Source organism: Hypomesus nipponensis, chromosome 22 (genome assembly GCF_054491055.1).
Source record: "Hypomesus nipponensis isolate SF chromosome 22, ASM5449105v1, whole genome shotgun sequence".
Taxonomy (NCBI): Eukaryota; Metazoa; Chordata; class Actinopteri; order Osmeriformes; family Osmeridae; genus Hypomesus; species Hypomesus nipponensis.
Genome location: NC_140382.1, coordinates 8,883,756 through 8,903,363, shown reverse-complemented (window position 1 = coordinate 8,903,363; position 19,608 = coordinate 8,883,756). Strand labels below are relative to the sequence as shown.

The window sequence follows — 19,608 nt, the reverse complement described above, 5'->3', positions numbered from 1 at the left end:
CTCTCATTGTGCTTTCAAATAGCTCTCAGATAGGGCCCATGCAGTAGACAACTGCATGTGACGTCATGTGTGAGTTGGTTGTTGCCATGGTAAAAATTGGCAAAATCCAGTAGCTAAAACTTCGCATCAACACATCTGAACTGTGGATTTCCATGGTCAGGATGTTTGTTGAAATGTCCTGTTTAGGTCTACTGTATAATTTGTTAAACAAAAGATGCTTTGGTCAAACACTCAATACTAAGATTGGTACAGTATTATACTAAACCTAACTGGTTTGTTTATGTCAAAACTATTCCTTATTGGCTGGATTTTTGTGAATCAACCAATGATCTTCCTTGATCTTGCAGGGTGCGTACCTGGTGGGTGTGTCAGATGCCAACAGCCATGCCGGTCAGAAGGGCCTGGTGGACCCTGCCCAGTTTGCCCGTGCCAACCAGTCCATCCAGATGGCATGCCAGAACCTAGTGGACCCAGCTTGTACACAGTCCCAGGTAGAAGAACACACACATGCTCACACACACACGAGGACTCAAACTCACACATGCACACACATCATGAATGAATGAGCACACACTCTCATTCTTGAATGAGCAGAGACTTCTGTGTGCTTTATCACTTACCCATCCATGTGGTCATTAGGACAATGATCTGTGCAATTACATAGAAAATGTTGTTCACAAAAATGATTAATCTGTCTGTGACTTCCATGTCTCATAACTTAAAGGTACTTTATAGTTTAAAAGAAAATCTGGAGAAAAAAAATTGTCACCTGTAAACATGGTGTAAGCTAACAAGGTCCTTTGGGAGTTGTTCAGCAACACATACAGCTCAGGGCCAGTGGAATGTCCATTTCAAATTTTCCAGCCAATTATATTCCAACGTTCCTTTTCATCTGGTGAGATGGTCTTATCTTCTTGGTTTATTTAGTCAAGCCAGTTTGATCTGAAGGTAAGCTTGGTAGTTCAGACAGGATGGGGGGTGCTGTTTCTTAAGTTAGCTTATAATGTTACCTATTGAAGCATTAATTGCCTCATCGGTCAATGTCAATGGACACTCCTACTTCATGACACTTCTCTTGTCATTTCCCAAGGTCCTCTCTGCTGCCACCATTGTTGCCAAACACACCTCTGCCCTCTGCAATGCCTGCCGCCTCGCCTCTTCCAAGACCGCCAACCCAGTTGCCAAGCGACAGTTTGTACAGTCTGCCAAAGAAGTGGCTAACAGCACCGCCAATCTGGTCAAGTCAATCAAAGTAAATCAGTCCCACTGAGTTTTATTTTACATATTTTAATATTTCTGAGCGATTCGAATTCGAAATTTGGTGAATTTCTTTGAAAGCAAAACTAATATATTGTGAATGTGACTGCAGGTGAGAACTTGTTGTAGACTTATAAGACTTTTGAACTGGTTCTGGAGAATTGACTTGTTTTTGATTTGGTTGAGAACACAATAACAAAACACAACCATTATTCATTATATACAGCTTAAGGCTGTAGTCCATTTAGAGACTTCTGCAGACACACAGAATGTGATAGGGCATGTATATAGGAGGGTTGTAATATGAGTGAAATGTACGTATAGTATTACAAAGGTAAACTAATGTTGCATGATGGTTCTTGACCAGGCCCTGGACGGCGCGTTTAACCATGAGAACCGACAGAAGTGTAAAGCGGCTACAGGGCCCCTGATCGAGGCTGTAGACAACCTGACAGCCTTCGCCTCCAACCCAGAATTTGCCAGCGTGCCTGCTCAAATAAGCCCTGAGGTACCTCATTGTACTAAGAAGCACCAGTAACCTGCCCTCTTAAACTCTACAGGTCAATAGTGTGACCTGAAGTAGAAGGTGCAGTAGAACAGCGGTGGTCATTTGAGTTACATTATTTGTGTGAAGATTTAATTTATAACATAGTACTAAAGTATTATGATATTATTGCCTTGCTGCACAAGCTGCTGTTTGTGTGAGAGTATATATTAACGTTTACATGCCCAGCAAATTTAAGCCAATGTGCCCTCAGTTTGGTCTCAGTCATTCACCATAGAAGATTCAACCCTTAAATCTGTCAGGGTCACGCAGCCATGGAGCCCATTGTGGTGGCAGCCAAGACCATGCTGGAGAGCTCCACAGGCCTGATCCAGACTGCACGCTCCCTGGCCGTCAACCCCAAGGACCCCCCCAAGTGGTCCGTCCTGGCGGGGCACTCCAGGACCGTGTCCGACTCCATCAAGAAACTGATCACCAACATGAGGTGTGATGAGTGGAAGTTGGATGTTTGTTACATGTTTATTACATCATTCAAGTGGCTAGGGATACTGAAATAGCACAGGAGCTATGAATGAATTTGTCAAATAAACAAAATATTTCTCAATATACAACATTTCAAGTAGTTGTCGTGAAAGTGTTCTGTACTGAGGGCTAGGATACTGCATCTTCTTTTACAGAATCGTTTTTAACCTCACCTGCATTAGATTATACTTCACATTTCAATAAATACAAATGTTTAATCACCATGCAGCACACGCAGAGACGTGTTTCCCAAAATCGTGCTTGGCCAAGGGAATGCCGCACATTCCATAAATCATTGTTATTCATTGAATTACTAAATTACTAAATTACACCTGCAAAGTACCCATTCTTGTCCATTTTCCCAAGAGAATTGGTCAAGGGATCACTTGTGTTTTTGCCTGCTGCCTGTTGTTTTTTGTAATTAAGATGAGACTGTTTAATGTCTTATCTGACATGAATTATTTGTGTGTGCAGAGATAAAGCCCCAGGCCAGAGGGAGTGTGACGAAGCCATCGAGGTTCTTAACAACTGTATCCGAGAAGTGGACCAGGCCTCCCTGGCAGCCATCAGCCAACAGCTCACTCCCAGAGAAGACATCTCCCACGAGGTTTGTGTACCTCTTGTTTAATGTCTATGCTATTTGTTTATCAAAATAATATGCATCATTAAATGGAAAGGAGGCAGAGGTGTTTGCTTGACTGTTGTCTGCTGTTAGATGGTCATCAGATTACGTGATACATGGAAAAGTGCTGGAAGATAATGGAACGTGTGTTTGTGTGTCTGCATGTGCCCATCAGGCTCTCCATGATCAGATGGCTGCCTCAGTGCAAGAGATCAGCAATCTGATCGAGCCAGTGGCCATCGCTGCCCGCTCTGAGGCCTCCCACCTGGGACACAAGGTACACGGCTTTCAGACCTCCAATAACTGAAGTTTACACGTTTACGCTAAACGCAGTATACGTTGCCTGTGTGTGTGTGTGTGTGTGTGTGGGGGGGGGGGGAATGTGCATTTACTCTTCAAAAAAACAACTCTAGAATTAAATACATTTTTGTAAATTGCTATATAACATACTGTATTCAATAGTTTTGGTTTGTACTGTGTGTAAATATAGGCTTATTTATCCCTTATCTTTATGCATCTTGCTGCCTTCTCCAGGTGTCTCAGATGGTCAGCTACTTTGAGCCCCTCATCATGGCGTCCATCGGCACAGCCTCCAAGATCCTCAATAGCCAGCAGCAGATGGCAGTGTTAGACCAGACCAAGACGCTGGCCGAGTCTGCTCTACAGATGCTCTACACGGCCAAGGAGGCTGGAGGAAACCCCAAGGTCTGCTGTAGTTCTACTGCACTGCCAAGTTGTTCAATTAACTACTGTTACACGATTACTAATGTTACATTTACTACTGTTATACTACTACTGTAAAGGTAGAGTAGGTAAAAAATATACATTCCCTCTTAAACATGTTGTGTTAGCTAATGAGAGTAGCCCTCTGAGAGTTGCGTAGCAGCACAGACAGCTCAGTGTCAGTGGAATGTCCATTTCTAATTGTTGGAGCAGCCCGCTTTTTCCAACCATTCCTGTTCCATCTAATCGCCTTTGGCGAGGAAAACTTTCGTCCTTGACTTATTTTGTGAAACCACTGCTAATCAAACTCGAGCTGGAGGGAAGTATGGAAGTTCAGACAAGAATTGGGGGCACCGTTTCTCATATTTGAATTTAATAATATTACAGTATTATTATTATAGTGTTTAGAATCAAAACTCTTAGGTAGTAGTGGCCGATGTCTCAGTATATTGTGCATCAACATGTGAAGGAAATCTAATTCTCATGTTATGTGTGCCTCCTCCCTCCACAGGCGGCCCACACTCAGGAGGCTCTGGAGGAGTCGGTGCAGATGATGAAGGAGGCCGTGGACGACCTGGCCGCTACCCTGAACGAGGCCGCCAGCGCGGCCGGCGCCGTCGGCGGCATGGTGGACTCCATCACCCATTCCATCAATAAAATGGAGGAGAACCCTGGTGAGCCTGAGGGCACCTTTGTGGACTACCAGACCACCATGGTCAAGACTGCCAAGGCCATCGCTGTCACTGTCCAGGAGATGGTGAGTCAAATTGGTTTCTAAATTCTAATAAATACCTCTTATACTTGTAATGAATGTAACCTTTTTCTTATGAGTAGTACAAGTCATAAAGTGAAATACAAAGTATTTCTTGTCTTGATTTCAGGTCACCAAGTCCAACAACAACCCAGATGAGCTTGGAGGCTTAGCCAACCAGCTAACTAATGAATTTGGAGATCTGGCAACAGAGGCTAAATATGCTGCCATCACTGCTGAAAACGATGAGGTAAAAAACGTATTCTATTGCTTTGTTAGGCCAACAGCCTCGTCGGTCGGTTGTTGGTGTCTTTATGTCAATGTGATACTGAAAATCAAGGATTATTTTCCAGCAATGCATAGCACAAGGAAAAAATACAAATGTAAATGTAAACATAGCAAACACCCTTTAGGCAGAACTGCATACACTGTATGGTGAATTAGGCAGACAATTATGACAGCTGGCTCAATCATTGTGCATGTAATGACTTATGTAAATAAATAAATGTCTAGATGTTTGTGGGGGTCATCTTACTCACCAACTGCATCACGGGCACTGTGCCCTATTTATAATTCCAGATTGGCTCCCACATCAAGAAGCAAGTTGGGGATCTGGGCTTCACCTGTACAGGCCTGGTCACCAAGGCTGGAGCTCTGCAGTGCAGCCCCAATGATGCCTTCACAAAGAAGGAGCTGATCGAGAGCGCTCGGAAGGTCTCCGAAAAGGTGAGCAATAACCACAAGTCTAGCAGGGGAACTCTCAGTATATAGTCACAGTAGTGTAGGAATTTGACATCCTTGTGCACCATTTTATATACATTGTAGATTCCATATATGCTATACATATAGAATACAGTACATGCAATATGCAGTATATGTAGTACTGTAAATAATGTGTGTATATATATATATGTGTGTGTGTGTGTGTGTGTGCAATATCATATGTATTCCATAGTTCTCTATTTACTGTAAATTGAGATAGAATCTTCTCTCATCCTCAGGTGTCCCACGTGTTGGCAGCTCTTCAGGCTGGTAACCGTGGCACCCAGGCTTGTATCACTGCAGCCAGTGCTGTGTCAGGCATCATCGCTGACCTGGATACCACCATCATGTTCGCCACAGCAGGCACACTTAACCGCGAGAATTCTGAAACCTTTGCCGACCATAGGTACGGCAACGACCATTTGGAACGGAGTATGGAGTGGAATGATCAAATCACAGAAATGTTCCTGTATTCTGTGTTTAAAATGAAAAGTTAAATGTGCTCACTATGGCAGAGACAGTATTTTATGGTAATGCTATGCATCACTGTACTGTGTCATATAGAACACATAACATATTACTAAAAGTACTTTTATGTACAATCTAAAGTGAGAGCATCTACTTCCTTGTGATAATGTTTATCTGTCAGTTGACCCTGTGTGTCCCATGCTTGTCCACCAGGGAGCATATCCTGAAGACTGCTAAGGCCCTGGTGGAGGACACCAAGCTGCTGGTCTCTGGTGCCGGAGCCAGCCAGGAGAGACTGGCCCAGGCCGCACAGTCCTCAGTCACGACCATCACCAAACTAGCCGATGTGGTCAAGCTGGGTGCTGCCAGCCTGGGTGCAGAGGATCCTGAAACACAGGTAGAACACCTGAAACACACCTGAAACACGGGTAGAACACCTGAAACACAGGTAGAACACCTGAAACACACCTGAAACACAGGTAGAACACCTGAAACACACCTGAAACAAAGGTAGAACACCTGAAACACACCTGAAACACAGGTAGAACACCTGAAACACACCTGAAACACACCTGAAACACACCTGAAACACACCTGAAACACACCTGAAACACACCTGAAACACACCTGAAACACCTGAAACACACCTGAAACACGGGTAGAACACCTGAAACACACCTGAAACACGGGTAGAACACCTGAAACACACCTGAAACACGGGTAGAACACCTGAAACACACCTGAAACACGGGTAGAACACCTGAAGCACACCTGAAGCACACCTGAAACACACCTGAAACACGGGTAGAACATCTGAAACACACCTGAAACACACCTGAAACACCGGTAGAACATAGGCTGCCTGTCGTTGTCCCTGTCTAGGGAGGGCCTTCATTTACCTGCGTCGAGTATCAACAATTTAGCTTACGGTACAAGCCAACACAAAGTACATACAATTTTACAGACAGACAATTTTCTTAGGTATTGTCGTGGTTAATTGTGTGCTTGCTTTCCTTTCCTTATTTATGGACAAAGGCCCTTTTCTCTTACCATGGGGCTTCACTTTCTGATGATGTGGGTACTCTCCTTGAATCTGAACTCACCCCTCCGTCCTGTGTGTGTTTTAGTGTGGAAGAAACAACTGTCTATGATGCAAATTATTAGGATGAAGAAAGACATGTTGGGTGATCACATATGGATATATATACTGTCCTTTTCATTTACTCCCTCCTCAGGTCATACACGTTATATACATTTCAGTAGTATAAGAGACTACAATGGCACTGTATTATACAGTACAAGAAAAGGTCAAGGGTGCTTTTACCCTCCCTACCTAAAGAGGGCGTTGTTGCATCAGCCTGCAACGTGGGAAGATATTTCATCAATAGATTTTTTAAATGGGACAGGCAATCCAAAAAAGACAAGGTTTTGAACTTGCCTTCCTACATTCTTTTCAGTTAGTTTGCCGACTGTGACTGTGTCTGACCGTCACAGATGAGTCGAGTAGGGTTAGGGTTAGACGTGCACACCGCTCCTTATCATGGCTTCACTGTGGCAGAGACACTCAGCTGTGCCTTCAGTTGTCAAGCTGTGAGCACATCAGTCTTTTACAGACTTCCTGTTTATGGAGTTGGCTGGCTCTGAGTTTTGTGGCCATAGAAGTCAACTCCCCTAAGCCTATCTGTGGTCTTTATTCATGCTGATGTTTTGCAAAGGGTCCCGTTCTCTCATATTTGGTGGGTTTTGGATGTACTTTGCTTTCTTAGGCTTTGACTAACTAGTAACTAGGCTAACTATTTTGCATAAACCTGGTGTTTTATTGGCTGGTCCAAATTCTCATATATACAATTGTTTGGCATCTTCCTGTGTCTGTTCTGCCCCCCTAACCACATTTTTTTTTTTTTCATGCTAGGTAGCATTTGTAGTTATATATAATAAGTATAATATATATATATATATAATTATTTTTACTAGAGCTTTGTTGATCTAGTTGTAAAGTTATGTTGGGTCACAACTGTCTTTTGAGGAGTTACCACATAAGAATGCCACTGGGATCCATCCCACCGCCTGCATCACAAGAACCATTCCCATCTTCACTGGGGGGTTGACTGACTGGCACGTTCACAGTGGTATCTTGTCCATTGATCATGTTTTGTAGTGGTGTTCATCATGCAATCCTGTGCATGTGTCTGTGTGTGGCCTGTGTGTTTAAGTCATTGGGTGCGTCCGACATGGACTGCGGCTGCATGAAACGACCGGCAAGAGTAGCTGCTTGCAGTCGGGGAGGAGTTGAAAACGGCTCTGAAGTCAGACATTTCAGTTTCTCGTGGGTTTGCTGCGTTGACGTCAGTCACGGCCGATTAAGCGCTGTTTGCTTACTTTTACTTTATTTATAATTAAATGTAGTCTTTCCGTTTAGTGTAAAGGCAGAGTAAAACCCTTTCTTTAACAATTTTTTTTTACTCAATTAAACACTTTGGTCTAGATTTTTGCATTGGCGAAACTGAAGGTGTCAAAATAATTACAAAGCACACGTCAAAGTTGACGTGTGTGAGTCTGGCCAATCATGAAATAGCTGTGTCGTCACTAGAACCCGTGCAGTTGCTCTTGAGAAAATGCACTCGGCTACACAGCCGGCAGTTCTCGAATCGATCTCACGGTACTTTGATGGCAACGTCACAGTGACCTATCCTTGGCGCCGTCTCAAGTCGGACAAAAAGTCGAACCAGAATTCACCGTTTCAAGCCAGCCGCCTGCAGCTGGCTGCAGCGCTGCATGAAGTCATTCCATGTCGACCGCACCTATTGTGTCCTTGTCTGTGTGTGAGAACAGGAAATGCCACCCAACCACATGGGTCACAATGTCACGTCTGCAAAATGTCTATTCACATGTAACTATTGTGCCCCCTGTAGGTGGTTCTGATCAACGCGGTCAAAGATGTGGCTAAAGCTCTGGGTGACCTCATCAGTGCCACCAAAGCGGCGTCGGGCAAGCCCCATGATGACCCTGCCATGCTGCAGCTGAAGAACTCTGCCAAGGTAAACTAGTTGTTCTCTCTTGTGTAGAAACACTAAGTTGACAACCTAGACTACTACTTACATTAAGGTAGTACTCTACATACAGTACAGTTACCATTTCCCATAACCCAGTTTCACACAACCCTCGCGCCTCATTCATATAGCTCAAACCACTGTATGTGGTCATAATGAAAGTCTACCATCAGTTTAGCAATGTGGCAGGATGTACCTAATCTACCATCTTGTTATTGCATAGCCAGACCACGCCTCAGCAGTCTGTCATCTACTTTTAGGAGAGAATAAAAGGGTTATGGGGTGTAAAGTGGTGTGTGTTTGCTCTGTTACCAGTTTGTCTCCTGCAACAGCTCATAAACACACACTTCTCAGTGTTCACCTCTTTGAGGAACTGCTCGTTCACATGCAGGAGACACTGCTGACGTGTCTACAGAGACTTCTTCAATCCTGGTGTCTAGTTTTTCTGCCCTTTTCATTTAGTTTTTCCGGTCATTAATCATCGTAGTTAGGGCCAGAAGTATCTGACAACAGCTGAGGAGTAACATTAGACTACCCCCCCCCTCTAACACACACACACTGAAATGCTTCATGCTCTCACAGACAGACAGAAAGGATTACAACTATATAGAAACACAGACACACACCCACAGACTCTCCCAACCCCAGATTCAGACATGGAGGTAACATGTCCTACTGGTTGCAGTAGAGCTACATTATACCACGACCCTCGAACTGACACACACACACAGATAAACACTTCGCAAAACTTTACCGTCTTAGTGTTTACCTCTGTATGTCTTTCCCTCTTGACCTCTATTCTCACCTTACTGTGCATATAAACAACTATACAAGGGTACAAGACGCAACACCATCCCCTTCTATTTCGGAAGCCCTGAAGTACAGGTGTTTGTCCCCCCCAGGTGATGGTGACCAACGTGACGTCGCTGCTGAAGACTGTCAAAGCAGTGGAGGATGAAGCCACTAAGGGCACCAGGGGGCTGGAGGCCACTATCGAGCACATCAAACAGGAGTTGGCTGTGAGTGCTACTGTCACAGCAGCGCAAGTGTCTTCATGTATTGTATTTTACAGTGCAAAACGTGCACATATTTTCGCCAACATTATTGCCCAAATATTTCATATCATACTATTCTTTTGTAACATCTGAGTTTTCTAAATATACCTTTTGTTTAGCTGCTATGGTTATGATGGAGTTCATTAGTCAGCGTTATGATGTCATTGAGTTCAAATGAAACTAATGTTGTGATTGGTCCGGTCTCAGGTGTTCAGCAGCTCAGACCCGCCTCCTAAAACAGCCACACCAGAGGAGTTCATCCGCATGACCAAAGGCATCACCCTAGCAACTGCCAAAGCAGTGGCTGCTGGGAACTCCTGTCGCCAGGAGGATGTCATTGCCACAGCGAACCTGAGTAGGAGAGCCATCGCTGATATGCTGCACTCGTGCAAGGTAAACAGAATGTCAATACTCAAAACAAACCTTAACCGCCAGACAACCCTTCATAAACATTTATAAAGTCAGGAAACCTGCCAGATAAATAAGACTGACAAATTCAGGTTTATTCTAAAATATCTGTCACTGTTTACAATTATCACAACAGTGGAGGACAACAATGGAGTGAATGGACATGTACAGTATATATGACTGTCACACTAACATTGGCCTCCCTCATGCCTCCTTAGCAAGCGGCCTATCACCCTGAGGTCAACATGGAGGTGCAGATGAGAGCCCTGCGCTATGGCAACGAGTGTGCCGTTGGGTACCTGGGTCTGCTCGAACACGTGCTAGTGGTGAGAGGGCTCCGCTGTCACACCAACACACACTCAAACACAACCATGCAAACACACACACACGTCCTGTACATTTCCTTCTATTGGATTCCTGCTATTCTCAAGAATCTGTAAGAATGTATTTTCACAGATGTAAAAATCTTTAGAGTGCATTCCCTTAACCTGGACAGCTAGCTGTTGCTAACCGTCCAGTTCAATAACACAGGTATAACTTCTTCATAATTGAAGAATGAATGTAACCAAGTCTGTTACTGCTGGTCTGGCAATGACAAGCCATTCAAAGAAAGGTGTCTGCTTACAGTGAAGTGCTCATTAAGAACACAGACTTCCCACCCTGCTTACAGTCACAAAACTAACAGGACGTGCCCCCAGTAAAATATCGCCCTAGCCAACCCGACCCTGAACCCTTTGTTATTTGACATTTCATGTCCTGGTTCTTCAGTGGCTAGCTCTCTGTCCACTTAACGAGTGCCCACTCAGCCACTTGTTTGTGAAGGAAGGGTACAATATGAAATAATAGGAGGGAAATGATTAGATTAATTGGAAATCCTAATATACATTATGTTGTGAAGCATTTACATTATGTTGTGAAGCATTTAAATGTTCAAAAGATTCAGCATTAGACAGATTATTAATTCATTTTTACCAAGAGTTGACACCTCATTTTAGAACGTTATTTCACTTAAGTAATTAAAAGATCTCTCGATTATGGAAACCTCAAGGCAAGAGGTTGAATAATATTTTCTCTAGATCAGGGAAAGTGATCTAATTAGTGTAGGTAGGCAGGTGTTAAGCTCCAGTAATATCCTAAGTATTTTTGAGATTTCACTCATGCACAGTTGTAAAGGGTTTTGCATTAACATTTCCACTGGAAGAATTAAGTATCTTTTGTTGCCAGGTATGTTAGGGGTGTCCTCATGAGAAACCCAGTAGATGATGCATCAAGCTGTCATCTTAGCTAAAATGAGTTTATTTCCAGTTTATTGGTTCAATAACATCACATTTATCTTTCACTTGCATGCTTGCATTTGTATGTCCATGAATGCAGTGTAAATATACAATTCCCACATATGAAAAAAAAGTTAAGAAAAAAAGAAATGATTTTGCCCCCTCTATTCTTTCTCCATCCAAACATTTTGTCAATGTTCCATCAATGTTCCATCAATGTTCCATGAATGTTGACTGATAGCCGGTGAGTACTAAGGCAACATGATTGACCTGCACGAGTGTGGAGCTGCTTTGGTTGGGTGCCTTGGGACATACTTACACTTCAGCAGGTCTCATAAGAATAACCCCATCTCTCCTTACCTGACTCTGAGCATACATTAACCCCTTTGGATCTTAAGATTGAATGCGTAACTACAGTGTATTACATGATGGAACAAAACCATGTGAAAGGTTTGATGTAAACTAACATGATCAGGCTCACAATCGTTTTTTTTAATAAAATGGCTGACTTGAGAATGGTACCCCTCCCCCCCAAAGATTGAGATATATATATATATTTTTTTAAATTGCATGAAGGTTTGTGTGTGTGTTACCGTGCATTTAAGATACCATGCCATTCTTTGACTCTCATTTTGAAAACATGTTCTGTTGCCATTCAAGTGAGGCTTTGGTGATCAAGCAACCATCCTATGTGTGAATGTGCTGCTCATGTGTGTGAAAGTGCTGCTCGTGTGTGAATGTGCTGCTCGCTCGGCGAGTCGTTTGTGTGCGTTGGACACTTTCTGTGTGTGCGCATGTGTGTGCAGACATGATGCATTGGCGTGTGGCTGCTGTATTAGTCACTGTCATTCTCCGCATTCCCATGCAGCCACTCTCATGCGTCTCTTGTCTTTTCTTAGTAGCGCATTTATACGAACTTGAGCACGGTATGCCTATTCGCTGTGGGCCTGTGGGCACAGATAGCTCCAGTAATGTCCTGCACCTGTCATCTGCCACCCACGACCTGGCGAGGGCGCTTCAGTAGAGGACACTCTGAGGACAGTCACTTAGACTGGAGCCAGCTTCCCCCCCATGAGCCAGAGACAGGCAAACTCTCATTTGAGCCGAAAGTGACCATGGTTGCCATGTCGGCCCAAAAGGTTCCAAGGCTTAAATTACATTTACATGGTTTTGGTTCTGGAACCTCTGGTACGCTCTGTACACTCTACGATTCTTGGGCAGGCCACCCTTTGTCACAGTCGGGCAAGCCCTTTTAAATCTCTGTGACACTTCCCAATCTATTATTGTCCTAAACAAAACCACAATAGTAATTGGTGGTGTCCTTATATGTGTAGTCTGAATTGGCCACATTTTATTTCCTATCATGTCCAAACAGTTTAATACGCTTACCCCTACGCTTCGTCACCCTAACTTATTCTTAACAGAAGACACAAATGTCAAAATGTTCAACAAGCCCATTTTATTATTGTGATATGGGATGGATGTTTGAGAGATGCAAGCTGTACCCTTACAACCATAGTATGCAAAGTGAAACTTGTTCTTATGACACCTCCTACTGTATGTCAGTGAATTACGCATGTTTGAACACAGAGGTTGTCGTGTTTCCAGAGCCATCTGATGGTTGTCCCTTTTTGTCCCCTTCCAACAGATAATCCACAAGCCCACCCATGAGCTCAAGCAGCAGCTGGCCACCTACTCGAAGCGCGTGGCTGGGTCTGTCACAGAGCTCATTCAGGCTGCGGAGGCCATGAAAGGTAGTTTGACCTACGGGCTTTCAGATATCCAAACTACACACACCCCCTACGTACACTCTTCCTCTTTCACGTCTCCCGTTCTATAGGCTGTGTATAGGTTCCATAGTTCACTTCCTCATAGTTTTCTCCTCCACTTCAGTCCTTATCCACTTTCCCTCACAGATCTGATAGTACAAGATAGGCCATAGCAGTACACGCCATAGCAGTATGGATGAATATCAATAGCCTATAAACAGTGATGGTCTGATTGGCAAGGGCAAACCAACGAGGTCAAGATGAAGTATGTCCTTGGAATGAGACGCAGCCAAAGTATGTCTTAAGAGGAGGATGGGGGGGGGGGTTGTCCCTCGCTGTTGACAGCCTCATTTTCACCAATGCTTCTCAGCTGATGTCCCCAGGCCCTTCTCCTCTTACACACGACCATCTCCACACTCCCCCCTGCTCTGAAGGTGTCAAGTACAAACTGCATCGTCCTCAAGGCAACAGCATGACTGCATCAACCACCGATGTTGTGATCCCACCCCCCACCCCCACCCTCACCCCACCCACCCAACCCCAAAAGAAAAAACACCCCCTTGCTTATTTCGACAAGTAATCTTCAACAGCTCTCATGTAAGAGGACTGCAGTGTAAGAGAACCCTGCTGGCTTTCATGGTGATAATGCCACATCTTGATTTAAGGGCAGATGAAAATGGGATGTCTATATCTGCCCTTCGAGAGAGAAGGACCAGGAGATTGATGTGGTTGGCGTGAAGTGGTAAAAGGCCCACTGAAAAGCCCATCAATTCGCCAGTATTAAATACTGCAGTCATTTCCAAATAGTTTGAGAATGGATTTACTGGTCTACGTCTCTATATTTAGCCAATATCAAATCACAGGGAATGTTATATAATATATTTTCTGATGTATCATCATTATATCGTAAGACGCAGAGAATGTATAAGTGAACATGTAAAAGTTCAGTAGTATATTACAGCATGTGTCCTGCGCCCTAACATTCCTAAAGGATAGTAACTGTGTATGAGCCCTGACTTTGGGGATTGCATGCTTTTGATTAAGGCCAAAGAGTGAAACATTTACAGTGAATGTGAGGTTTGGTCAATAGTCATTAATTACTTCGGCTGATTGTTTCAGGAACAGAATGGGTGGACCCCGAAGATCCGACCGTAATCGCAGAGAACGAGCTCTTAGGAGCAGCAGCCGCCATCGAAGCTGCCGCCAAGAAGCTGGAGCAGCTGCGGCCCCGGACCAAGCCCAAGGTGAGAGGGCTTCTTCCACCTGCCCTCAGGGCTTCCCATGGCTCACACCTCCACCCTGCTAGCTTAACCTCAGTCTTTCCCTGCCCTGCTGTTGCTCACAGCCTGCGTGCAATGCTCCTCCACTGGTGGTGCAGGTCTTGACTCTTGACCTCAGGCGTAGCAGCTTCAAAACGCATTGCCTTTGTTAGCTTGTGCATTTTAAAGAGAGGACTTGGCGGTGGTTAAGTAGTTGACACCCATGGATCCTTGTGGAAGTTGCACAGAACCACACTATTGACATCAGAATGGGTGTGCTACTGTGTTGTAAACAGGTACTTGCACAGTCACGTCTAGGTAGTTGCATTGTGTTTGTCAACTAAAGCATACTTGCTGTCTCTGTAAACAGGAAGCTGATGAGAGCCTGAACTTCGAGGAGCAGATCCTTGAGGCTGCCAAATCGATTGCGGCCGCTACCAGTGCACTGGTGAAAGCTGCCTCAGCTGCCCAGAGGGAACTGGTGGCCCAGGGAAAGGTAAGCCTTCACAGGTTTCATTGCAGCAAGGTGATTAATGATCCCTGGCACTATCCTGAAATCTCATAAAGATTCTCATTCTGTGTTGACATTCTCTTCAACCCTCCTTTGTGCCCGTCTCCTAGGTTGGTGCCATCCCAGCCAACGCAGCGGATGATGGACAGTGGTCTCAGGGTCTCATTTCAGCTGTAAGTCTTGTGATGTCTCACACTATTTGATTCTCACAGCAAATTGTCCTCACTAACATACTCCACACATGTCAGGCCCGTATGGTTGCAGCAGCCACCAACAACCTGTGCGAGGCAGCCAACTCCGCAGTACAGGGCCACGCCAGCGAGGAGAAGCTGATCTCCTCCGCTAAGCAGGTGGCCGCCTCCACGGCCCAGCTTCTGGTGGCCTGCAAGGTCAAGGCGGACCAGGACTCCCAGACCATGAAGAGGCTACAGGTCAGTGTGCCCGTGTGTGTGTGGAGGGGGAGTTCATATTTTGGTTGGTGTCTCAGTTTCTAGGTTTACATGTGGGGGCTCCCCTAATGTGTACAGCTGTCACATCAGGCTTAGGTTGTCTATATTTATCCCAGTTTAAAGCAAGGCTTTATATTCAACTTTTATTTAATACTAACTAAGTAGCACTTCAGGTTGGAACACTGCTAGGAACCACAGTTTATATTGATTAGAATCCTGCAAAGGGAGTGGGAATGTTGAATTTAGTTGGGTCATGTGGGCATGTCGCTTTGAATACAAGTGCCTGCTACATGAATAAAATGTAAATGTTAATGGGATCCATTCAGGAATAATAGATAAGAAGAAAAATATTCCAGCACACTGTAGTTAACTTTGGTGTATGCTGAAAGTGGTCCACTTATCTCATATCTCAACTTAAAGACATTTCCTGTAAAGTTGTCAAGGTTGACATGTTGCCAACAATTTTCAATAGGTGACAGGAAATATATAAAGTTCCAAAAGTACACTAGCATATTTAATGCAACCTCGTGTCAATTCTAGATGTCCAAGTATGTGGTTAGTTTCCACATACAGTACATTTAAACAACCATGATCCCATGCACTCTTTAGATATAGTGTGTCCAGGGCTGTGAGTGTGTCAGCTAGCTCTAGGCACACCAAGCACATCAGGGAATCTCATAGTCTGTGGTCCAATCAGCAAAGACTTATCTCCTTCTCAGAGCCTGCAGCTGCCACGGAGGTCATTCCCATTTGTTTATACCATCATCCAGTACATAGACTTGAGATGTTGAATCCGCTGCTAGAAACTTTAGCCTCTGTCTATGATTTCCGCAACACTAAAGAATTTGCACACTACGGTCGTCGAGTCCATTCCCTTTTGGAAAGAAGTGTGATTAGGCCTCCTCAACATTACATTAATTCATTTAGCAGAAGCTTTATCCAAAGCAATTTCCAAGAGAGCTTTACAAAAGTGCATAGGTCAATGATCATAAACAATGAGATAGCCCCAAAAACATTGTGGGTAGCCAAAACATGAAGCATACATTGTGAAAAGAAAATAAGTGTCAATGGAAAGAAATATAAGAGCATGTAGTTAAACAAGTTACAATTAAACCTGAACGTCAAAAGTGCAACAGTGTACCTGTAGGAAAGCAAGCAACAAGGCCTCAAGGTGCATGACCTCATTTATAAAGGTGCGAACGCATAAAAACCATGCATACTCAACCTCACATACATATTACTTAATTGATATCAGATAAATTCATAAGTGAATCAACTTTTTCACCCACCGCTAAAATATTTCATGCTTTATTGGATAGTTTTTAAGTGAAGTGTGACAGGAAAGGCAGAGAGAAAGGGGGGGCTATGGGAAATGTGATCCCAGGCCCAGTAAGGCATCAGCCTACATTGAGGTGAGTGTCCATAGAGTGCCAATCTTTATCCAAACTGAGACTTTCCTCACTTAAAACAGCGAGCACCGACCTTGTGTCTTGTACCCATGAACAGCTGTTAAGTATCTGAGAGGGTTGAATTAGCATTGTGTGTTTATGTCAAGGCAGGCGAACAGTCACATTCCAGCATCACATAAATCAGGAGCCGGGGAATTTAACAAAGGCAGCCTAGTGGTGCCCTTGCCAGTGCAGCGCTTCTTTCTCTTAGCAAAGCCTCAAAAGGAGAAAAAAAATCTGACTCCTTGTTTGCAATGCGCCGCCAAGAGAGTCTCTCAGAGATGTATGTTTTGCTTCAAGTGAGCTACGACGAGCAGCTTTCTTGCCTTTTAAAGTAATCTCCTCAAGTACAGAGAGGGGAGAAAGAGTGTTTTGGTTTGCTCGTCTGGCTTTGGTAGGGGCTGACATTTCCTTTCCAGGGGCGAACGAGGAGTGGATTAGTCATGTTCTTAAGTCTAACTGTGTGCGTCAGTCACCAAGGCTGTACACTTCTGTAAATACCTAACTCATCTCCCCAAACCCATAGAAATCCAGGTAATATCTAACCAGAGCACAAAATAAGTTCCATTCAAGTGAATCCCTGACTGTCAGACAGATGTCTAGGCCCCATTCAAATATTCTTTGGTTCGCTGGTCATGGCTCCCTTTAACCATTCTGATCTTCCACAGGCTGCAGGAAACGCTGTGAAGAGGGCCTCAGATAACTTGGTGAAGGCAGCTCAGAAAGCAGCCTTCGATGCCCAAGATGATCAGGCTGTTGTGGTTAAGAGCAAAATGGTGGGCGGTATTGCCCAGGTAAGTCCTTGAGTTTCATAATTATCCTTAGAATCAAATACTCTGTTCTAAGATTGCATGTGCAATCTTACTTGCACAGTTTGGGGTGTCTATCATCCATTTTGAGTTTGTGAAAGCTCATTAGGTTGTGTTTTGTTGCAGATCATTGCTGCTCAGGAGGAGATGCTGAGGAAGGAGAGAGAGCTGGATGAAGCCAGGAAGAGGCTGGCACATATCAGACAGCAGCAGTACAAGTTCCTGCCCACAGAGCTTAGAGATGATGGGCAGGAGCAGTGAGATCACACACACACACTTTTTAGACACACAGCGGAGACAAATCAGATGATCAGGGCCTCGCCCGGGCTATTATTAGAGAAACTATATAGTGTTATGCTTTAAAGAGCAATATTGGGCAAAGTAATTAAAGAAATTATTGGGGTAAAAAGTGAAAGTTGTCTATTTTCAATGTGTTTTTCTTAGTTTGTCACTTTCAAGAGCCTTATTACAGTGCCACTGATTGTTTTTTGGATTATGCAAAAAATATGTGCAAGTCCTAGAGGTAACTGCGCTTTTCATAGTTTCTATGTTAATAATGCAATAGTAAGGTCCTTTAGGCTGGCTCTTATATCTAGATTGCATGTCTGCCCAGCATCTACACTCTTTTTACTCAATAAATTGTCGCAAACAAAAAATATATTTTCCTTCACTGCTAGAGCAATACTATTTTTATAGTGAGCACAATGACCATCTGGTTGGAGGTATCTATGCTGTGTTTTTAATTAGAAAAATGCAGCCACCAAAAGTACTGCTGTGGGTGGGTAAGAGTGTTAAGAAGTCATACCTGACTGCTCAATGATTTAAACTGTCCACTAGCTATATCATGAAACATAGTGGTGTGATTGCCATGAACGAGTGTGGGTCTGGTCATGTTCCAAAGACGACAGTTCAACTCAAATATGGGGGGTTTGTCAGGTGCTCTTTATCTGAACCAAGGACATTTACAGTAACTGCATTTTGATGCAATTTGGACCAGAGGTGCAATGATTTACTGCGATGAAAAATTAATAGAACGAATAAAAACATATCATTTTTTAAAGATAAATAAAGCTATGAAATGTGTTACCAATGGTATCTTCTATTATTCTATTATGTGTATGTTAATAAAGTGATTTGTTTGTCAACGTTTGGAGATCATCGGTTCTGTTTGGCAAGCTGTCTTGTTTGAAGCTCGTAAAGCCATATTTTTTTTCTTTCTTCAAGACATTGTATTTTTCAATCAATAATGCTATGTTTCTTTTGGTGCTATTGAGTGGTTAAATTGTTAACTGTTATGTGTCAAATAGACCTAACCAACTGAAACCAGTACATTTTGAGAAACAAATTAAAATATACAGTATATTTTGGATGAAATCCTCTTTACAGCACAATCGTATGATAGCAATGAGGTAGAAGAATATGTACCCACGTTCTATGTTTCTTATGAGTAATTATTTTTCTTGATTTAGCTGCCTATTTCACATTTTCACGGGCTTCAATGTAACCTTTTGTCTGTTCAACATATCAATGCATCAAAAAGTGCCTGCTTAATGTATTTTACAGTAATGTGTAACTGTTAACCTTTTCCATCATCAAGTGCACTTATCCATTTGTTTAACTTAACAAAATATAAATTCACTCTTTTACAAAATGTTTCTCGCATTTGTTTATCTCAATAAAATATTAAAGGTACAGTTTCAAAAGTTTGTGAACCCTTTTGAATAATTAATTGTTTTCAACTCTGCAGCCTGAATTCAAAATAAACAACTTTTCTTTTCTGCTACACCAAACATCTTAGTACAGTGAGGTAGTCATGTTCGGTACCTGGTGGCTTGGTGTCTACTGTCACTCTCCCAAGCTCATATTACAACACCAATATGTATTTTAATGAGTGAATGATAATTCAGCAGTGGACCATACTCTTCTTTTCTACTCTAAAAAAGTGAAAAGTGAGCAGCAGAGGTAC

At 43.3% G+C, this 19,608-nt stretch overlaps 1 protein-coding gene across 3 annotated transcripts in view; it reads left to right on the top strand.

Moving 5' to 3' along the window:
* tln1 (talin 1) overlaps window positions 1-19,345 on the top strand; it is a 54,425-nt gene extending 35,080 nt beyond the window's left edge. For 2 of the 3 annotated variants that reach the window (XM_084686396.1, XM_084686395.1), the window contains 24 exons: window positions 348-491; window positions 1,091-1,252; window positions 1,625-1,765; window positions 2,065-2,246; window positions 2,759-2,891; window positions 3,082-3,183; window positions 3,441-3,611; window positions 4,141-4,386; window positions 4,511-4,630; window positions 4,960-5,106; window positions 5,382-5,548; window positions 5,824-6,007; window positions 6,646-6,684; window positions 8,523-8,648; window positions 9,563-9,679; window positions 9,923-10,108; window positions 10,342-10,449; window positions 13,046-13,151; window positions 14,286-14,410; window positions 14,796-14,921; window positions 15,047-15,109; window positions 15,185-15,367; window positions 17,502-17,627; window positions 17,769-19,345. In XM_084686396.1, the coding sequence (XP_084542522.1) occupies window positions 348-491; window positions 1,091-1,252; window positions 1,625-1,765; window positions 2,065-2,246; window positions 2,759-2,891; window positions 3,082-3,183; window positions 3,441-3,611; window positions 4,141-4,386; window positions 4,511-4,630; window positions 4,960-5,106; window positions 5,382-5,548; window positions 5,824-6,007; window positions 6,646-6,684; window positions 8,523-8,648; window positions 9,563-9,679; window positions 9,923-10,108; window positions 10,342-10,449; window positions 13,046-13,151; window positions 14,286-14,410; window positions 14,796-14,921; window positions 15,047-15,109; window positions 15,185-15,367; window positions 17,502-17,627; window positions 17,769-17,903 (3,339 nt within the window). In that variant the 3' untranslated portion in view covers window positions 17,904-19,345. The remainder of the gene's footprint in view (window positions 1-347; window positions 492-1,090; window positions 1,253-1,624; window positions 1,766-2,064; window positions 2,247-2,758; window positions 2,892-3,081; window positions 3,184-3,440; window positions 3,612-4,140; window positions 4,387-4,510; window positions 4,631-4,959; window positions 5,107-5,381; window positions 5,549-5,823; window positions 6,008-6,645; window positions 6,685-8,522; window positions 8,649-9,562; window positions 9,680-9,922; window positions 10,109-10,341; window positions 10,450-13,045; window positions 13,152-14,285; window positions 14,411-14,795; window positions 14,922-15,046; window positions 15,110-15,184; window positions 15,368-17,501; window positions 17,628-17,768) is intronic. The other variant, XM_084686397.1, reaches the window with a different exon arrangement.
* The last annotated feature ends 263 nt before the right edge of the window (window positions 19,346-19,608 follow it).